This window comes from Paramisgurnus dabryanus, chromosome 8, assembly GCF_030506205.2.
Source record: "Paramisgurnus dabryanus chromosome 8, PD_genome_1.1, whole genome shotgun sequence".
Lineage (NCBI taxonomy): Eukaryota > Metazoa > Chordata > Actinopteri > Cypriniformes > Cobitidae > Paramisgurnus > Paramisgurnus dabryanus.
The window spans coordinates 32,717,595-32,731,973 of NC_133344.1; the positions used below are offsets into that span (position 1 = coordinate 32,717,595).

Consider the following 14,379-nt stretch of genomic DNA (forward strand, 5'->3'; position numbering starts at 1 on the left):
ACTACAAATATGACAAACTTTCTGCACAAACACTTTCTAATAAGTTTGAATTTCTAATATTAGTAAATGGCATTAGCTAACATAAACTAAGAATAAGCATAATAGTTTTCTAGTGTTTATTAACCTTTGTTAAAAGGATCCAAAAATGAAAATTCTGTGATCATTTACTGACCCTTATGTTATTTTAAATCTGTATGAGTTTCTTTAATCTGTTAAACATAAAATAAGATATTTTGATATATGTTGACGGTACCCACTGACTAGAAAAAACAAACAATATGTAAGTCAGTGGCACCGTCAACTATGTACTTATCTATGTTAGGGCTGTCACTTTTTATTCGATATTCGAATATGCATTCGAACATGACGTGAAATATCCGTATTCGAACTTTAAATAAACCATCCGGTTTTTAAAATGACATGTTTAGCGCATTTTTCACAGTAACACCTCGTAATGGGAAGGAGGCTGAGAGTGAGACCGACGACAACAACTGTGCGCAAGAAAGGGAATCAAATTGGACCAAAAGGAACCTAATGTGCATGTCAAGATAGAATTATAGTTTGTATATAAAATGACATATTGTTTATAGTGTTAAATAGTATAGCAGAATAAAAAGCTTGTGTTAATACGTTCGCATTATGAAAATAGCATGTATGAAGATAATTTCATCATTTTTACAACGCAATGTAAACTTTATATTAAACAACAACACGGATTTGTCTTGTAAACGGATTTGAAGTGATCATGTGCTGACTGTCGCGCGTCACATAGACGACAAGTGAGATCTGCTTAACTCAGCGGTAAGTTTAATTTCATCTCAAATATTAAATGGTTTGTGCTCTCTATCATTAAAAACGGGCAAGGAAACAGCACGCGCAGGGTTAATGTACTTGTCAATGACGGCTCACAAACCCGCGGGATAGGCTATGTATGGGTGCTTGTTGTCAATGAGATTTCTTCTCACAAACACGCTCAAGCGCGTAATATGTGTGCTTGTCAATGACGGGCATTACATCCGCGGAATTCCGCGGAGTTTTCTGCCGAAATCTGCGGGCGCGAATTCCGTTTGGGCTTGGCTATATGCCTTACTTATGCTGCTGTTTAAGTTGTCACGTTATTGTTTGTTACTGTTCTGAATAAGTTTGTTATTCATAAGTTGATAACCTGTTTCAAACATTAAGTAAAAAAAGTAATCCAGACAGCCCTGTTTATGACTGGCACTGTTAATAATTTTGTGATTGAATCTCCATTAGGGTTTTTTTATGCGCGCGGGGGGGGGGGGGGGGGGGGGCTAGATATTCAAATATATTCGGATACATTGCATGATATCCGAAATCCGTTCGAATTTGATTTTTCTCAAAAGTGACAGCCCTAATCTATGTGCTTACAATAGGGGTGCAACGGATCACAAAACTCAAAGTTCGGATCACATTACGGTTTTTGAGGCACGGATCGGATCATTTTTTGGATCAGCAAAAAAAAGGATGGGAAAAATCTAAAAAAAAACAAGAAATTATAAACATTTATATAAAAAAACAAAGTTGCACATTAAAGAAGGGCTAAAATCATAGGTAGAGAAATCAAATGAATAATAACACTGCATTTATTGTATTAATTAAATATAATATTTTTTTTTAAAGGTTCAGAAGTGATTTTCTCTTTGTCTTGGGTTGTTTGATTAACATTAATGACAAAAACTTAAGTATGTTAATTGAGGTTACTGTCTCTTTAAGACCAAATAAGCACAGACTGGGTTTCTGCCTGTAATCTATACATACAGACTTTAGACATAAACAAATGTTTTTATTAGAAAAAGAATACTGTGGAGATCATTTTGTTTGTATATGCCCTGTCAAGAACAGAAAGATTTTATCTCCGTGTCTGCACTATTGAGTGCCCTTTAACGCGCGCGCGCGCACACACACAGACAGAGTTACAAACGGCGCAGCATAAACAGTCGTCCCACACAAAAACGTTACGTTGTTTTTCATTGCTCTATTAGCCAAATGTATTTTAATACACTACAGTATGAGAGAGAGTAGCGCAACTCTCTAAAGTTTACACATCGAGAGTTCTGATTTTTGAAGGATGATTACGTCTGACTCAAGCTGGACCGGACGCATTCAACTGCATGTGTGTTTGTGGGTAAAGTAAACTGCTCATTTTAGCGCCTTTTTGCAGTTAAATTGTTTAAAATCACTTGAATGTTAACATTTGCAAACCTTTGAAACCCGTTCAAATGATAAACTTTCCGTGTTTAAATTTACATATTAATCCGTAAATCACATGCGAGCCGAACCGTTGGTCTTGATCCGTTGCAGCACTAGCTAACAATATCTTCTTTTGTGTTCAACAGAATTGGTGAGTGTGTGTGTCTGTGATCATTGCTGATAAGAAAATACGTAAGAAATAATTGACGACAACGACTGATATTACCCACAACTCAGGGCGGAGTTTACTTTAGCTACAAGGAATTAACAAATTAAATAAATTATGCATCACTGAATCAATAAATTAAACTACAAAGTTAAACATGTTATGATAAATAATGAATGAAGCACTGCTTAAATGCAACGAGTTGTATTATGATGTTTGATGTCAGATGTCGTCACTTCCATTTCACCTTGATGTGTCCCACTGTGTGCATACTGTGTTATTCTGCACACAACAGTATGCACTTTCCCAACACAAAAACTATGGCATAGTATAAGAATGCGAATTGGTACCCAGCTTTAGCGTAATGAGGAAGCTTACCCTTATTGCAGTTGTTCTCACCCTCCAGTAGAGGGCTCCAGGGCGGGTCTCCTTGGCTGGCAAAGTGTCTCATATGCAGGTAACTGATGGTGAGTCGGATGATGGAGGCTTTGTCCAGCTGGCTTGTGATTGCTCCGGGAAGGGGGAGCATTTTCGCCAGCTCAAAGAACTCGAAGTTCTCTTTACCCCGCCGTGAACGAGCCGCATTGCGTGACTTCTCCTTCCTCAAGTTTTGCAGGCTAAGAAGAGATGACGGTGATTAGACAATGATAAAGTATGATACAGTTGATTCAAGTTGTTTTTCTTTGCCCCTAAAGTAGTGTAGTGAGGAATCCACATGCTACAATCCCTTCACTCTATTGTGGTACTAAAACATTATTTAGTTTGACTGGCACAACTAGCTCGACATAACAACACTGCCACAACCAATTGCGAGTGTTTGGGGTGACACTATCTGTTTGTCCAGCCAATGGCAGCTGGGAGTGTTCAGAAATCTTATAATTCACCTTGAAGGCATAAAGATTCAAATAGTTGCTTTATATTTACATATACTCAAACACGTTCATCCCAAATGATTTTTCCCACTATACCCTCTACTGCAATATGTCTTCAATTTGTTAAAGGTTTTTCTTATGTCTTTGCCAGCAGGGTCTCTGTCAACCGTATACGTTTCAATTTTTCAAAGCATCTCGGGGGCATGATGGCTGACCTGTGATCAGCTTTTTGTCAGTTTACTCTGGCTGGTGGGAGGCCTGATCTTACATCAGAGCTCCTGCACCATGGTCTATCCCAAATCCAATCGCTTCATTTCTTTCCCAGGCTCCCTCCCGGGTGGTGAGCCCCGGTCTTGATTGAGGAATCAATGGAGGGCGGGGCTGTCTCAGAGGCTGTCGCTCTGATTGGATATCGACTCGCTCTCAATGGGGCCTGAGTGGTGGAATTATGTTGTCACGGCGACTTCACAATTTGCGTCTGCTCTGGAAGACGGAGCCGAACATGTCCCTCTCTCCCTCTCCCTCTCTCTCTCTCTCTCTGTCTCGTTCGCTCTTTCTGCGTTTGTGACATTGATTCTTATTCATCCTGCAGATGCACGGCAAGTGAGGGAGGGCTCAGGAAGAATGTGTATGTGTGTGAAAAGGGGTATCGAGTGAATGAAAGGGAACTGCCAAAAAGCTTACACAAAAGAGTCAGTTCCTTAAATTGAAAAGAGACTAATTTATTTGTTTAGACAGGACTACGCTGTGTTTTAAGGGACAGACTGTATAAATCAGCTAACTTATGTGATTTGACATTTTAACGATTTAAGTTTATGACCTGTGTGTGTCTGTTAGCCTGCAGTACAAAGCTAGATGTGTCACAGTGCACCGCTGTGTGATTTCTTGGTGTGTAAACAGCTTTGTTCCAAGTAGAAAACGCTAAAGCACCTCATCGTTGTACTAAAACGACTCTGGAGAGTTCGATCAATACCGAGTCATTGATTGTGTTTAGTTTTTATATCCTCCACAGCTGAGTGGACATTAATAATTCCACTAAAACTTAGTTAATCTCATGCTAATGGAACCGAACGGTTTACCAGGTCCCCATGGCAGTCGCAAAAAGCAATTAAATTGTCAGCTGTGTGTTTGCGAAAATCCTTTGTTTATACAATGGATCTCTGGTCCAACATTTACATTTATACATTTGGCAGACGTTTTTATCAAAAGTGACTTGCAAGTACATTCAAGGCATAACATTTTTGATTATTGTCCTTTTCACAGAAAATTTATGGAAAATAAATTGAAAATGTGTTTGATTTTGGTTTATTCACACTGCCAGTGACACACATCCCATAAAGATCCCATGTGACATGTAATGTAATTGTAAAGCTTAGAGTATAGTTAATTTTGTATGGGTTTGTGACCGTACATGCACAATCAAACACCAAGCCATAGTTCATTTATTCGTACATGCACACAGATGCAGACGCGTGCGCATTGTAACAAAGTGGAATACCTTCTCCTGGTATACATAGGGGTGCACGGGGCAAAAACTAACGCGGGGTTAGTTGTAACACAGACTGTTTACATTGTTGCACAAGGTTGAGCGTTTTGTTTTTCCAGTATTTTTTTCACGCTGCCAAAAGACAATCTCACGCAAATTACTGGAAATGTATGATGATTTCCAGAGAGTTATTGATGAACGAGTGTTTTGGTGACACGTAAGTAAATTTTTTCATCATATGTTTTTTTTTTTCGGTTTTTGTTGGGTGTGTAAGATACCAAATCCAAAGCCATGTCATATTAATCAGTGTCTTGTTAAACACAGCATCGTTTTGAAACATGTCTGCAGCTCTTAGCTAATTTTTTGGTGGGTTTGAAAATATTTTAACCAGCGGGGTTAATTGTAACGCTGTGTTACAACTAACCCCTCAGCACTTACGACATGAAAAGCACTAACGTTAGCGTAATTCTTGCCGTTCTTTTAAATAGGCTAAACACGAATGATTGCTGGCTGCCAACAAAATAAATGTGGCTGTCTTATCAAAAATCATGTGTCAAATTTATTTTTGTTTATATCTTTAATATTGATTGAATAAAGATTGAAATCATAATGAAATGAATGGCTAAAATCAGACTTTGATGCTCATTATCTCAGAATTTGATTTTAAAACTGTAGTATGGTTATTACAGACTGGGTCACATATAAAAAAAATCATAATTGTGCTGCTTTTTCTAACATATTTAGACATTTGTATCCATTTATAATTGAACTATTGTTAGAAAAGGGCTGGATGAATGAAAACAGTGTGGATAGCTGTCTATTATAGACAGATATATAAACAATATCCACTTCAAGTATATAAACAAAATAGTATTGAAATATTTGCCTGCAAACTTAATTTTTAGCAAGTGTTACAACTAACCCCCTGCCTGTTACAATTAACCCCACCTATGGGGTAAGTTGTAACGTTTGCACTTCTGTCACGTTTGGTGTAATTGTCCAAGAATGTTAAGTACTAGAAACAAACGTTAAATGTTCATTAGTAGCAGAGATGTGTGTGTTGCTTGTGTAAAAATATAATTAATCAAACTCAAATATTTTTTGAATGATTGAGCCAAAACCAAAAAGTGTTAGGTTATGCCCAGCTCTCCCCTACTACATACTCCTTTACGCGCATGCGCAACCTATGCGCACAAAGTATGCATCATTACATAAACCAAGCGCTGTACGCTGACCCTTGCGTACATGTAAAAACTGAACTATACTTCAGGCTTATTCATGCACTTTCTTTAGTTTGCTTATAATCTGTGATTTCTCTTTCAAGAAACCACGTTTGTGGGTTTTTTTTCTGATTGGATCATAGACCATCGTGTACTGCGAACGATCTTAGGCCGGTGACACACTGGATGCGTGGCGTATCTGTTGCGTGTCAGTTGCGTGGCGGCTGCGTCGCGTTTTCTGTGTCTGTACATACCAGAAGCATGCCTGACTCGGCGCTGACGCGCTGCTGTTGCTATAGGTGACGTATATTTTGGCTGGAAACGCTTCCAAGACGCTTGCGTGTGGCGTGAAAAATAGGCATCGGTTCTATTTCTAGCAAGCACGCGTTTTCCGCGTCTCATGCAGGCAGTCTGCAAGCTCTAACCTGTTAACATGGAAGCCGAATTAAAAACGGACACGCCACGCAGCTGAGACGCTTACGCCACGCATCCAGTGTGTCACCTGCCTTAGCTTCAAGGCAGATAGTGAGGAGCAGATTTGGGCTTCTTTCCAGTTGACAGATATTTTTCGTTGAAAATGTTGATCTGCATTTAAAACCCTAATTTCAAAGAGCTGAACGGTAATTACATTTTTGCAACCATACACACGTCATAACTATGGCACACTCTTTATAGCATTGTTCTTGACTTTTGTTCACACAAGATGCATTCTGGGAACGTTACTGCAATGTTCTAAAGTAGTTCCTAGGATCAATTCCAGAACATGTCTACATTCGCAAAAAAGGCCCTCTGGCAATTTTATGTCAATTTTATGGGTTCAATGCGCTGTATGAAAGGGGTTTATGCGTATTCCCTGGCACCTTTGCAAGCTAACACAGCTCTAGTAATTTAAATACAGTCATGGATTCTGATTGGTCAACATAATGTTACAGCTATGCTAATTATGCAAAACCCCTGTGATATATAAAACTTTAAATCTAGTCACAATTAAAGAGGTCACCATAAAGAATCACAATAAAGCCCAGCATCACATATTTTTTGCGTAGCTAATGCTTCAGTGTGTGTGTTGAATTTGTGGTTGTCCTCACCAGGGCAAGGTGGGTGGTTTGGCGAGGAGTCCCTGAAGGAAGTCCCACTCCACGCTCACACACTTCCCCTCGCTGACGAACGGCATGGCCGCCATCACGACCCTTATGGGCCGCCACCTCTAACTCAGGCTGTGATTGGCCGAGGCTATGTCAGTCCGAGACCCCCAACCAAAGAGCTGCAAAAATGGAAAATTTAAATAAATTAATTTAGATGAGCAATAACAGAGACACATTGCGTAAATATTGCAAAGGTTTTGGGTTCGAAACCCAAGAAAACACCCATACTAATGAAAATGTATTTATTTACAGTAAATACCATAAACTTGTAAAGTATGTTAAGTATTTGTAGCAATTACTTATGTGATGAATCTTTTAATAGCCCATAGGTATGCGTGTGCTGTATACATTTTACAGGTTAATTCAAACCAATGGTTGGCTTTGTCCATATTTTATTCAACCATGGTTTAAAAACCCAGCAATGTCCAATTCCACTCTTTGGCCCCAGTGCCTGTCCTGACCTCAGTTTGATGACATTTAAAGGGCCAGCGTGCCCTCCAGCTGCGTGATGCCATACCCACGGGCACAAGATGCCTGCTGGCCAACTCTGGGTAAATCACAACACTGTCATACTGTCTGCATGCCACTACGCTTACAGACCCCTTTGACCTGACCTGGCACTGCACATACTGTACATCCACACACACACACACCACTAGCAACTCATCATGACATCACCGGATTAATCATATGGGTTCGATCACACCTCTGACATGACACTGAACTTGTTTAAAGCCTTTGATTTCAGCTGATCCAAGGTCAGCCACTACCAACATCATCACAGCTTAACCATGAGCTGAGAGTCAGTATCTGATGTGCTTTAAGCTTATTAATCTATACATATAACTGATTATATATGACTTCACTCTGCTCAGTGATGTTGCCAAGACATATGCACAGTCCCATGAGAAAGAAGCAAAGAGAAAGAGATTTCTATAATGCCACTTTAATTGTTTCTGCTAGACGGCAATGAGATTAAATGGAGAGCAAATGGAGACTTAGGGCTCGTGTTTCTCAAACACTAACCACGTGATTTCACGTGTATTTCTCTCTAGTGGTCAGTTTGGCCAAACCCGTTTAGTCAATCTCAATATGAACCCAACTATTACTCATTCAATTTACCCACAACCAATGTCTTACCTTGCATCAGGTACACATGCAAAATTACATCAATTAAAGTCCATCTTTCTAAACATGTAGTTCTGTATTGTGGAGTTACACGGTGAACAGTTTTCCACATTTCACATTCAGGAATACTTGGGTGAGCATGGCCCCGCCCCTAAAACAATTGCAAGCATCCATTTAGGTTGTAGCAGTATTTGAAAGTTGAGAGAGATGGCAGCTTTCCCACAAAACCGCTGTCTGGGCGTGGTTTCAGCGCAGACAGCGGACACGTCCCCAGCATTTGTTAGCAGAGAATCTTGAATGTTTTTCCAAGATTTTGTTAACTTGATTTATTGACCTGCCAATTTTTTAATCATTCAAATTTGTCTGTGTGGTTAATAACAAAATTTACTGTGGTGTGACAAGAACATAATATCAGACTTTCAATAAATGACACATGAAAAATAGCATAACACATCACTCGTCAGAGAATCCACCGCTTATAAGTAATCAGAAGAGCACATTTACATCTAAAGAATGAAAATTACACTGTAAAAACTAAAAGTCAACTCAACTCCAACCATTTAAGTGAACTGGTTGCATTAGTTTTAAAACACATACATTTGAGTTAGTGCTGCACAATTAATCGCATCGCAATCGCAATCGCGATGTCAGCCTGTGCGATTATATGACCGCAAAATGTTGCAATTATATTAAATAAATAAATGTGTGGACTTGTTAACACAAACTTTCTGATAACAGTTTGATGATTTTCCTTGCTGTTTAAAAAAAAGAAAGAAAAACGAACAAAAAAAGGCAGTGCACGTGTGGCATGCTTGTGTGTGGCGTGCGTCGTCACTTGTGTGTGCGCAGTGCGGAAATACCAGAGCGAAGATGGATGCAGAGGAGATTGACAGTGATCTGGTAGCTAAAAAAAAACTACGTCTGTTGTATGGTGGTATTTTGGATTTAGGATTACTGACACTGAGCAGTTGCTACATCACGTGGCAATACGAAAACATTTCTAGTTTTACAAATACACATTTTAGCATTATCACTAAAATGTGTGTGGATTTTCCTTAAAACTCATCAAGTTGACTCATGATACCATTTATTATAATCGCAACCGCACATCGCAATATTAGCATCAAAAACCGCAATGGGAAAAATTACCCAAATCGTGCAGCCCTAATTTGAGTACTGTGAACTTAAACAAATTGAGTTCACACTACTTAAATATAAGTGCATAATTGCACATGACTCAAGTTCACAGTACTTAATGTATGTGTTTTAAAACTTAAATGGTCTAATGCAACCGGTTTACTTAAATGGTTTGAGTTAATTTAATTGTTGGGTTTTACAGTGAATTAGTAACAATACGCTCTCACACCACAACAAAACCGCACACACATACTAATTTCTGGTCTTTAGCTTATCATTTCTTATCTAATCGTGTGTGGCATCTCTCTTTGCATCCTCACTATCTCCACAGACATAATGGAGGTCCTGTCCACCGTAATCGTTCAATTAACTCCACAACCTTGTTGCAAGGTGTGTTAAAATTCATGCCCTTCGCAAAAGGAACACTCAAAAAAATTAACTTTCACTTTTGCCAATTTTACTTAATTCTTTCATGTTGTGATACCTAATAAAAAAATCTATTCAACAATGTGAAGTTCATGTAATCTAATTCATTCAAAAGCTTTACTTAAAATATATTTGTTCAGCCAACATAACATTGTTGCATGAAAGTAACAGACTAATAAAAACAATACACAGTCTAAAAAATATTTCAGCTGCAACATAAACAAAACAAGAAAAATAAATAACAAGCAAATTACCTACAATCAAAGCTAAAGCGTATCAACTACTGTACGAACCTGAGCTAACGTATGTGTAAAATTAATGTATACAATGGTAGCTACAGATATATACTAAAAGCCACAAAAAAATGCAATTTAATTTAATTAAAGTGAAAATAATTTTAATATCTTATTAGTTGAATTGAAATGCTTCATGGAATGTATTTCTGAAAGACCATCAGAATGATTTGGGTATTAGCTCAGGTTTGGGGTTGTGTGTTTGGCGAGCCCGTGGCTGTTTGTTTTCAGAGGGGATGGTTAATTAGAGCCTCCAGCTGTCAGAGATTCATTAGCGTGCTCCGCCCCTCCCTATGGAGCCGGCAAATGGGGAAAATGAACGCATTTAAGTCCATCCGCACGCAGACAATACAGCACGTCTATTAACTGACTTTCACACAAACTCCCAGTCGCACAACATTTATCGGTCCCACGTTTCCAGGCTAGATATAACACTGCCATTACGTTTTAAATGTCACATGTGTGAGAATCCGTGAAGGACCTCAGGAACATTTTGGATTATTCATTTTTTGTAATGCACGGTGACTCTGGTGACTTTGACCTTTGAATGGCTTTGACAGAAGAAGAAAACAATTCCTGTATGTGGCCATTGGCCGCCTGTTTTCTCTCTCTCACACACACACACACAATTTCCTGGCACACACTTTTTTTCTCTTAATAAATGTAAACAGCAAACAGCTGTTGTGAGCTAGACACATCGCATAGCTTTCTCTCTGTAACTTTACAAATGCAGCTTTTGACTAAAAGAAGAGTAGCATGTGTTAACTTTTGATGTGTCATTTTGTGTTAAAACAAATAAAAGTGACAACATAACTTGGGTTAAAAGTTAAAAATGTGTTGTTCCAATAAAGCACAGAGATGTTTGTATTTTGGGCAACGCATTTAGTGTGTTGTTCAAAAACTAACACTGATTGTGTTGTTTTAAACACATATGTTGCTTGATTGATATAATACTACATTTAAAATTAGTATATATATCACTTAAAGGTGCAGTGTGTAATTTTTATAAGGATTTCTTGACAGAAATGCAAAATAATATACAAAACTATATTATCAGGAATGTATAAAGACCTTATATAATGAACCATTAAGTTTTTATTACCACAGAATGAGAAGTTTTTATCTACATACCGAGGGTCCCCTTACATGAAAGTCGCCATTTTGTGCCGCCATGTTTCTATAGAAGCCCTTAATGGGCAAACTTATTTTACTAAGTTGTCTCCGAAGATGACGAGTTTGTCCAGTGATGGCTACCATAGCTTCTCTATGCGTTTCAAAAGTGAGGGGTGAGCAGTGAACGGAGCCATCGGTTGCAATTCGCAACCTCACCACTAGATACAGCTATAATTTACACACTGCACCTTTAAGAAAAATCACATTTACACATATATGCTTTTATCCAAAGTGACTTACAGAGCTTTAAACCTATACATTTTATCAGTATGTGTTTTGTATACATGACCTTTCGCACCCTTAAAGTCCCAATGAAAATAGTATTTCTCAATAAAATATTGCAGTGTTTATTATAAACAATTTAGCCGTCATTTTTTATGCACATGCCCTCATAAACTTGAATCAAAATTTGAAAATGTACTTCCTCGCTCTTATGGGGATTGTCTTGTTTTCCCCTCGATGACATATATCCGAGTAAAATGGTTTCTGAAATGAAAAAAGTAGGCTGGGAATGTGTTTATTGAGCATGAATTGGCCTTGCCCTCCCGTGACTGGAATGAATTGAGATTGTTTTGCGTTTTTGATTAAATAATTTTTTTCAAACAATGAAGCTCACAGATCAAGTCATTTGTAAAAAAAAATCCACATTATTCCACAAAAAAATTTGTTTTTAATTTCAATTTCATTGTAACGTTAACAATTTATATGTAACTACACGAAAACTTTTCCAAAGGGGTAATTTTGTGTGTTTGAAGCACCTAAAAAGAGCATTTCAAGGAAAAACTGCAGATATGATGTATCGCATGTCACATTCAATTATATTTGCCTTCAAAATTATTAATCAGATGCCTTTGAAGTGCAAATACTTCAGCAATATATATACTGCATGTAGTTTTTCATCAATAAAAGGAGCCGTTTCAGCAGAATACTAATTTCTCTTCACATCTCTCTGTATTTGAAGTCCAGCATTAAGAAGTCAGATGTTGTCTCGTTTTCTTCTAACACTGATAAATCAACACCGTTTCTCTCCCTATCTCATTTATCCGGACCTCTCTCTCTCCCTCGCTCTGGCTGGACACGGATTTGGTGCTTTACCATTGACCTTGGTTCCCCATCATTCCCAGTCCAAGGTTCCTCACAGATTCGGAGTCTGCATCTTCACCTGATACATTAATTATCTAATGCAATCAATACTACATTTGATTAGGTCAACCTGACCCCACCCACCCCTGACCCGCCACAGACAGAGAAGGTAAAAGGTGGATTGGGTTCTCGACCGCCCAGCACAGACAAACAGTGATCTCGGTCTCTGAGATGCTACACATCTCTCCCACACAAGCAAATACGTTACTTGTTTACAAAAACATATGTTTGCTAATAAAATCAATCGTGACTCGTGGATGAATTAATGAGAAAGAAATAGAGAAGTATTTCTGTTTTGTAATGCTCAAATGCTTTAACTTTGAAAACTTAAAAGATGCATCAGAAGACTAAAAACAAACATATTGAAGACATTGCAAATACATTCACTGGTAATCCGTGGGAATTTATATAAAGATTGTAAATGCAAAGTAAGACCGAGTCCAGATCAGCATAAAATACATACTTATGCTTACCCACAGAAAAGAAAAATTACAAGTAAGATCTTCTGAACAGCAATGAAACATAGAGAGCATATAGTAAAGCTCATTCCTAAAAAAAGTCTTTAATAACCCCTCAATGTCTGCTCTAAAGTTTTAAAACTCCTGCATAGCTCAGCGCAAAAGACGTCAACAGTGTGACCAACAGTGTTGGGGAAAGTTACTTTTAAAAGTAATGCATTACAATATTAAGTTACTCCCAAGAAAAGTAACTAATTGCGTTACTTAGTTACTTTTCATGGAAAGTAATGCTTAGATTAATTTTTAGTTACTTTTGCGTTACTTTTTCTTGGCTGAACCTTGATCTCTAAGGCCTTGCAGGTGTTTTTTATGACTGAAAAGTTTTGCATTCAGAAATTGCATATTTCATCACAAAAATGTTGAGCGCTGGCCTACCATTTCAGCTTTTGACAAAAACTGTTCCCACACAGGCGTATACGCAATACGCATATGTGTGCATAATGTAACTATACGTTCAGTTTAAATCAGTACATACTTGTTTATCGAATTAATTAAACTAAAAAAGTAACTTGCATTACTTTTTTTAAAGTAACTCAAATATTAAAGCAACACTAAAGAGTTTTTGCTCTTTGCTCCCCCTACAGGTTGGAAGCGGAATTGTCCATTACCACTGTCATTAATAATTTAGCCTACTGCAGCAAAGCTGGCTCTGAGTCTGCTGTAAAGCAAGTTTTTGTAGTTTTCACTCAAACTTCAGGACCACGTTCTTTAGTGCGGTTTTGGCCGATAGAGGGCTGCAAAGCGAATGTGAAAGTGCCGTTCACCCTGTTTCGTGTGGATGAACGACTGAAACTTTTTTGGAAACGTTATTTTAAGGTAAAAAAAACCTCTTTGGTGTTGCTTTAATGTGTACATTTAAAAAGTAATGCGTTACTTTACATGTTACTTCAGAAAAGTAATATTATTACGTAATGCACGTTACTTGTAATGCGTTACCCCCAACACTGGTGACCAAATGTTCAAAATGTTCAAAGTGAAAGGTTTTTCCAAATCATTTGAGGAACAAGCTATAAAAATATTCAAGAGAGCATGTTTAGAAATGTTTTGACTTCTGCATGAGACATTTTCGAATACAATTCAGCACTGTTGCAGTTACAAGCAGCTTGCATTTAAATGTTTAACTTGTTAAGTTTTATGAACGATTCCATTATGTAGTATTTCAGAAAATCTGAACCGAATGCTGCTTAAAAATACACAAAACCACACAGTATTTCTCCCTCAGGCAGGGCAAAGATTTTCAAACACACACACACACACACAGGGTCAAATAACCACACACATTTATACACATGATGTCAGAGAAAAGCCCAGGGTCTGTCCACTACACAACCACATCATTGCATCTAAATGTCCCTGTAGCATCGAATATACCTGTGACAAAAATGATACGTTGACCAAGGTTATGGACTATATGATGGTTATATTTTTTTACAGATGCATAAATACTGTATGAATTCAGAA

General features: G+C 37.9%; 1 protein-coding gene across 2 annotated transcripts in view; it reads right to left on the reverse strand.

The window, feature by feature from the left end:
- npas1 (neuronal PAS domain protein 1) overlaps positions 1-14,379 on the reverse strand; it is a 49,135-nt gene that overhangs the window by 31,379 nt on the left and 3,377 nt on the right. For both annotated transcript variants that reach the window (XM_065281578.1, XM_065281579.1), the window contains exons 2-3: positions 7,044-7,219; positions 2,756-2,994 (exon numbers count right to left, since the gene is read on the reverse strand). In XM_065281578.1, the coding sequence (XP_065137650.1) occupies positions 2,756-2,994; positions 7,044-7,138 (334 nt within the window). In that variant the 5' untranslated portion in view covers positions 7,139-7,219. The remainder of the gene's footprint in view (positions 1-2,755; positions 2,995-7,043; positions 7,220-14,379) is intronic.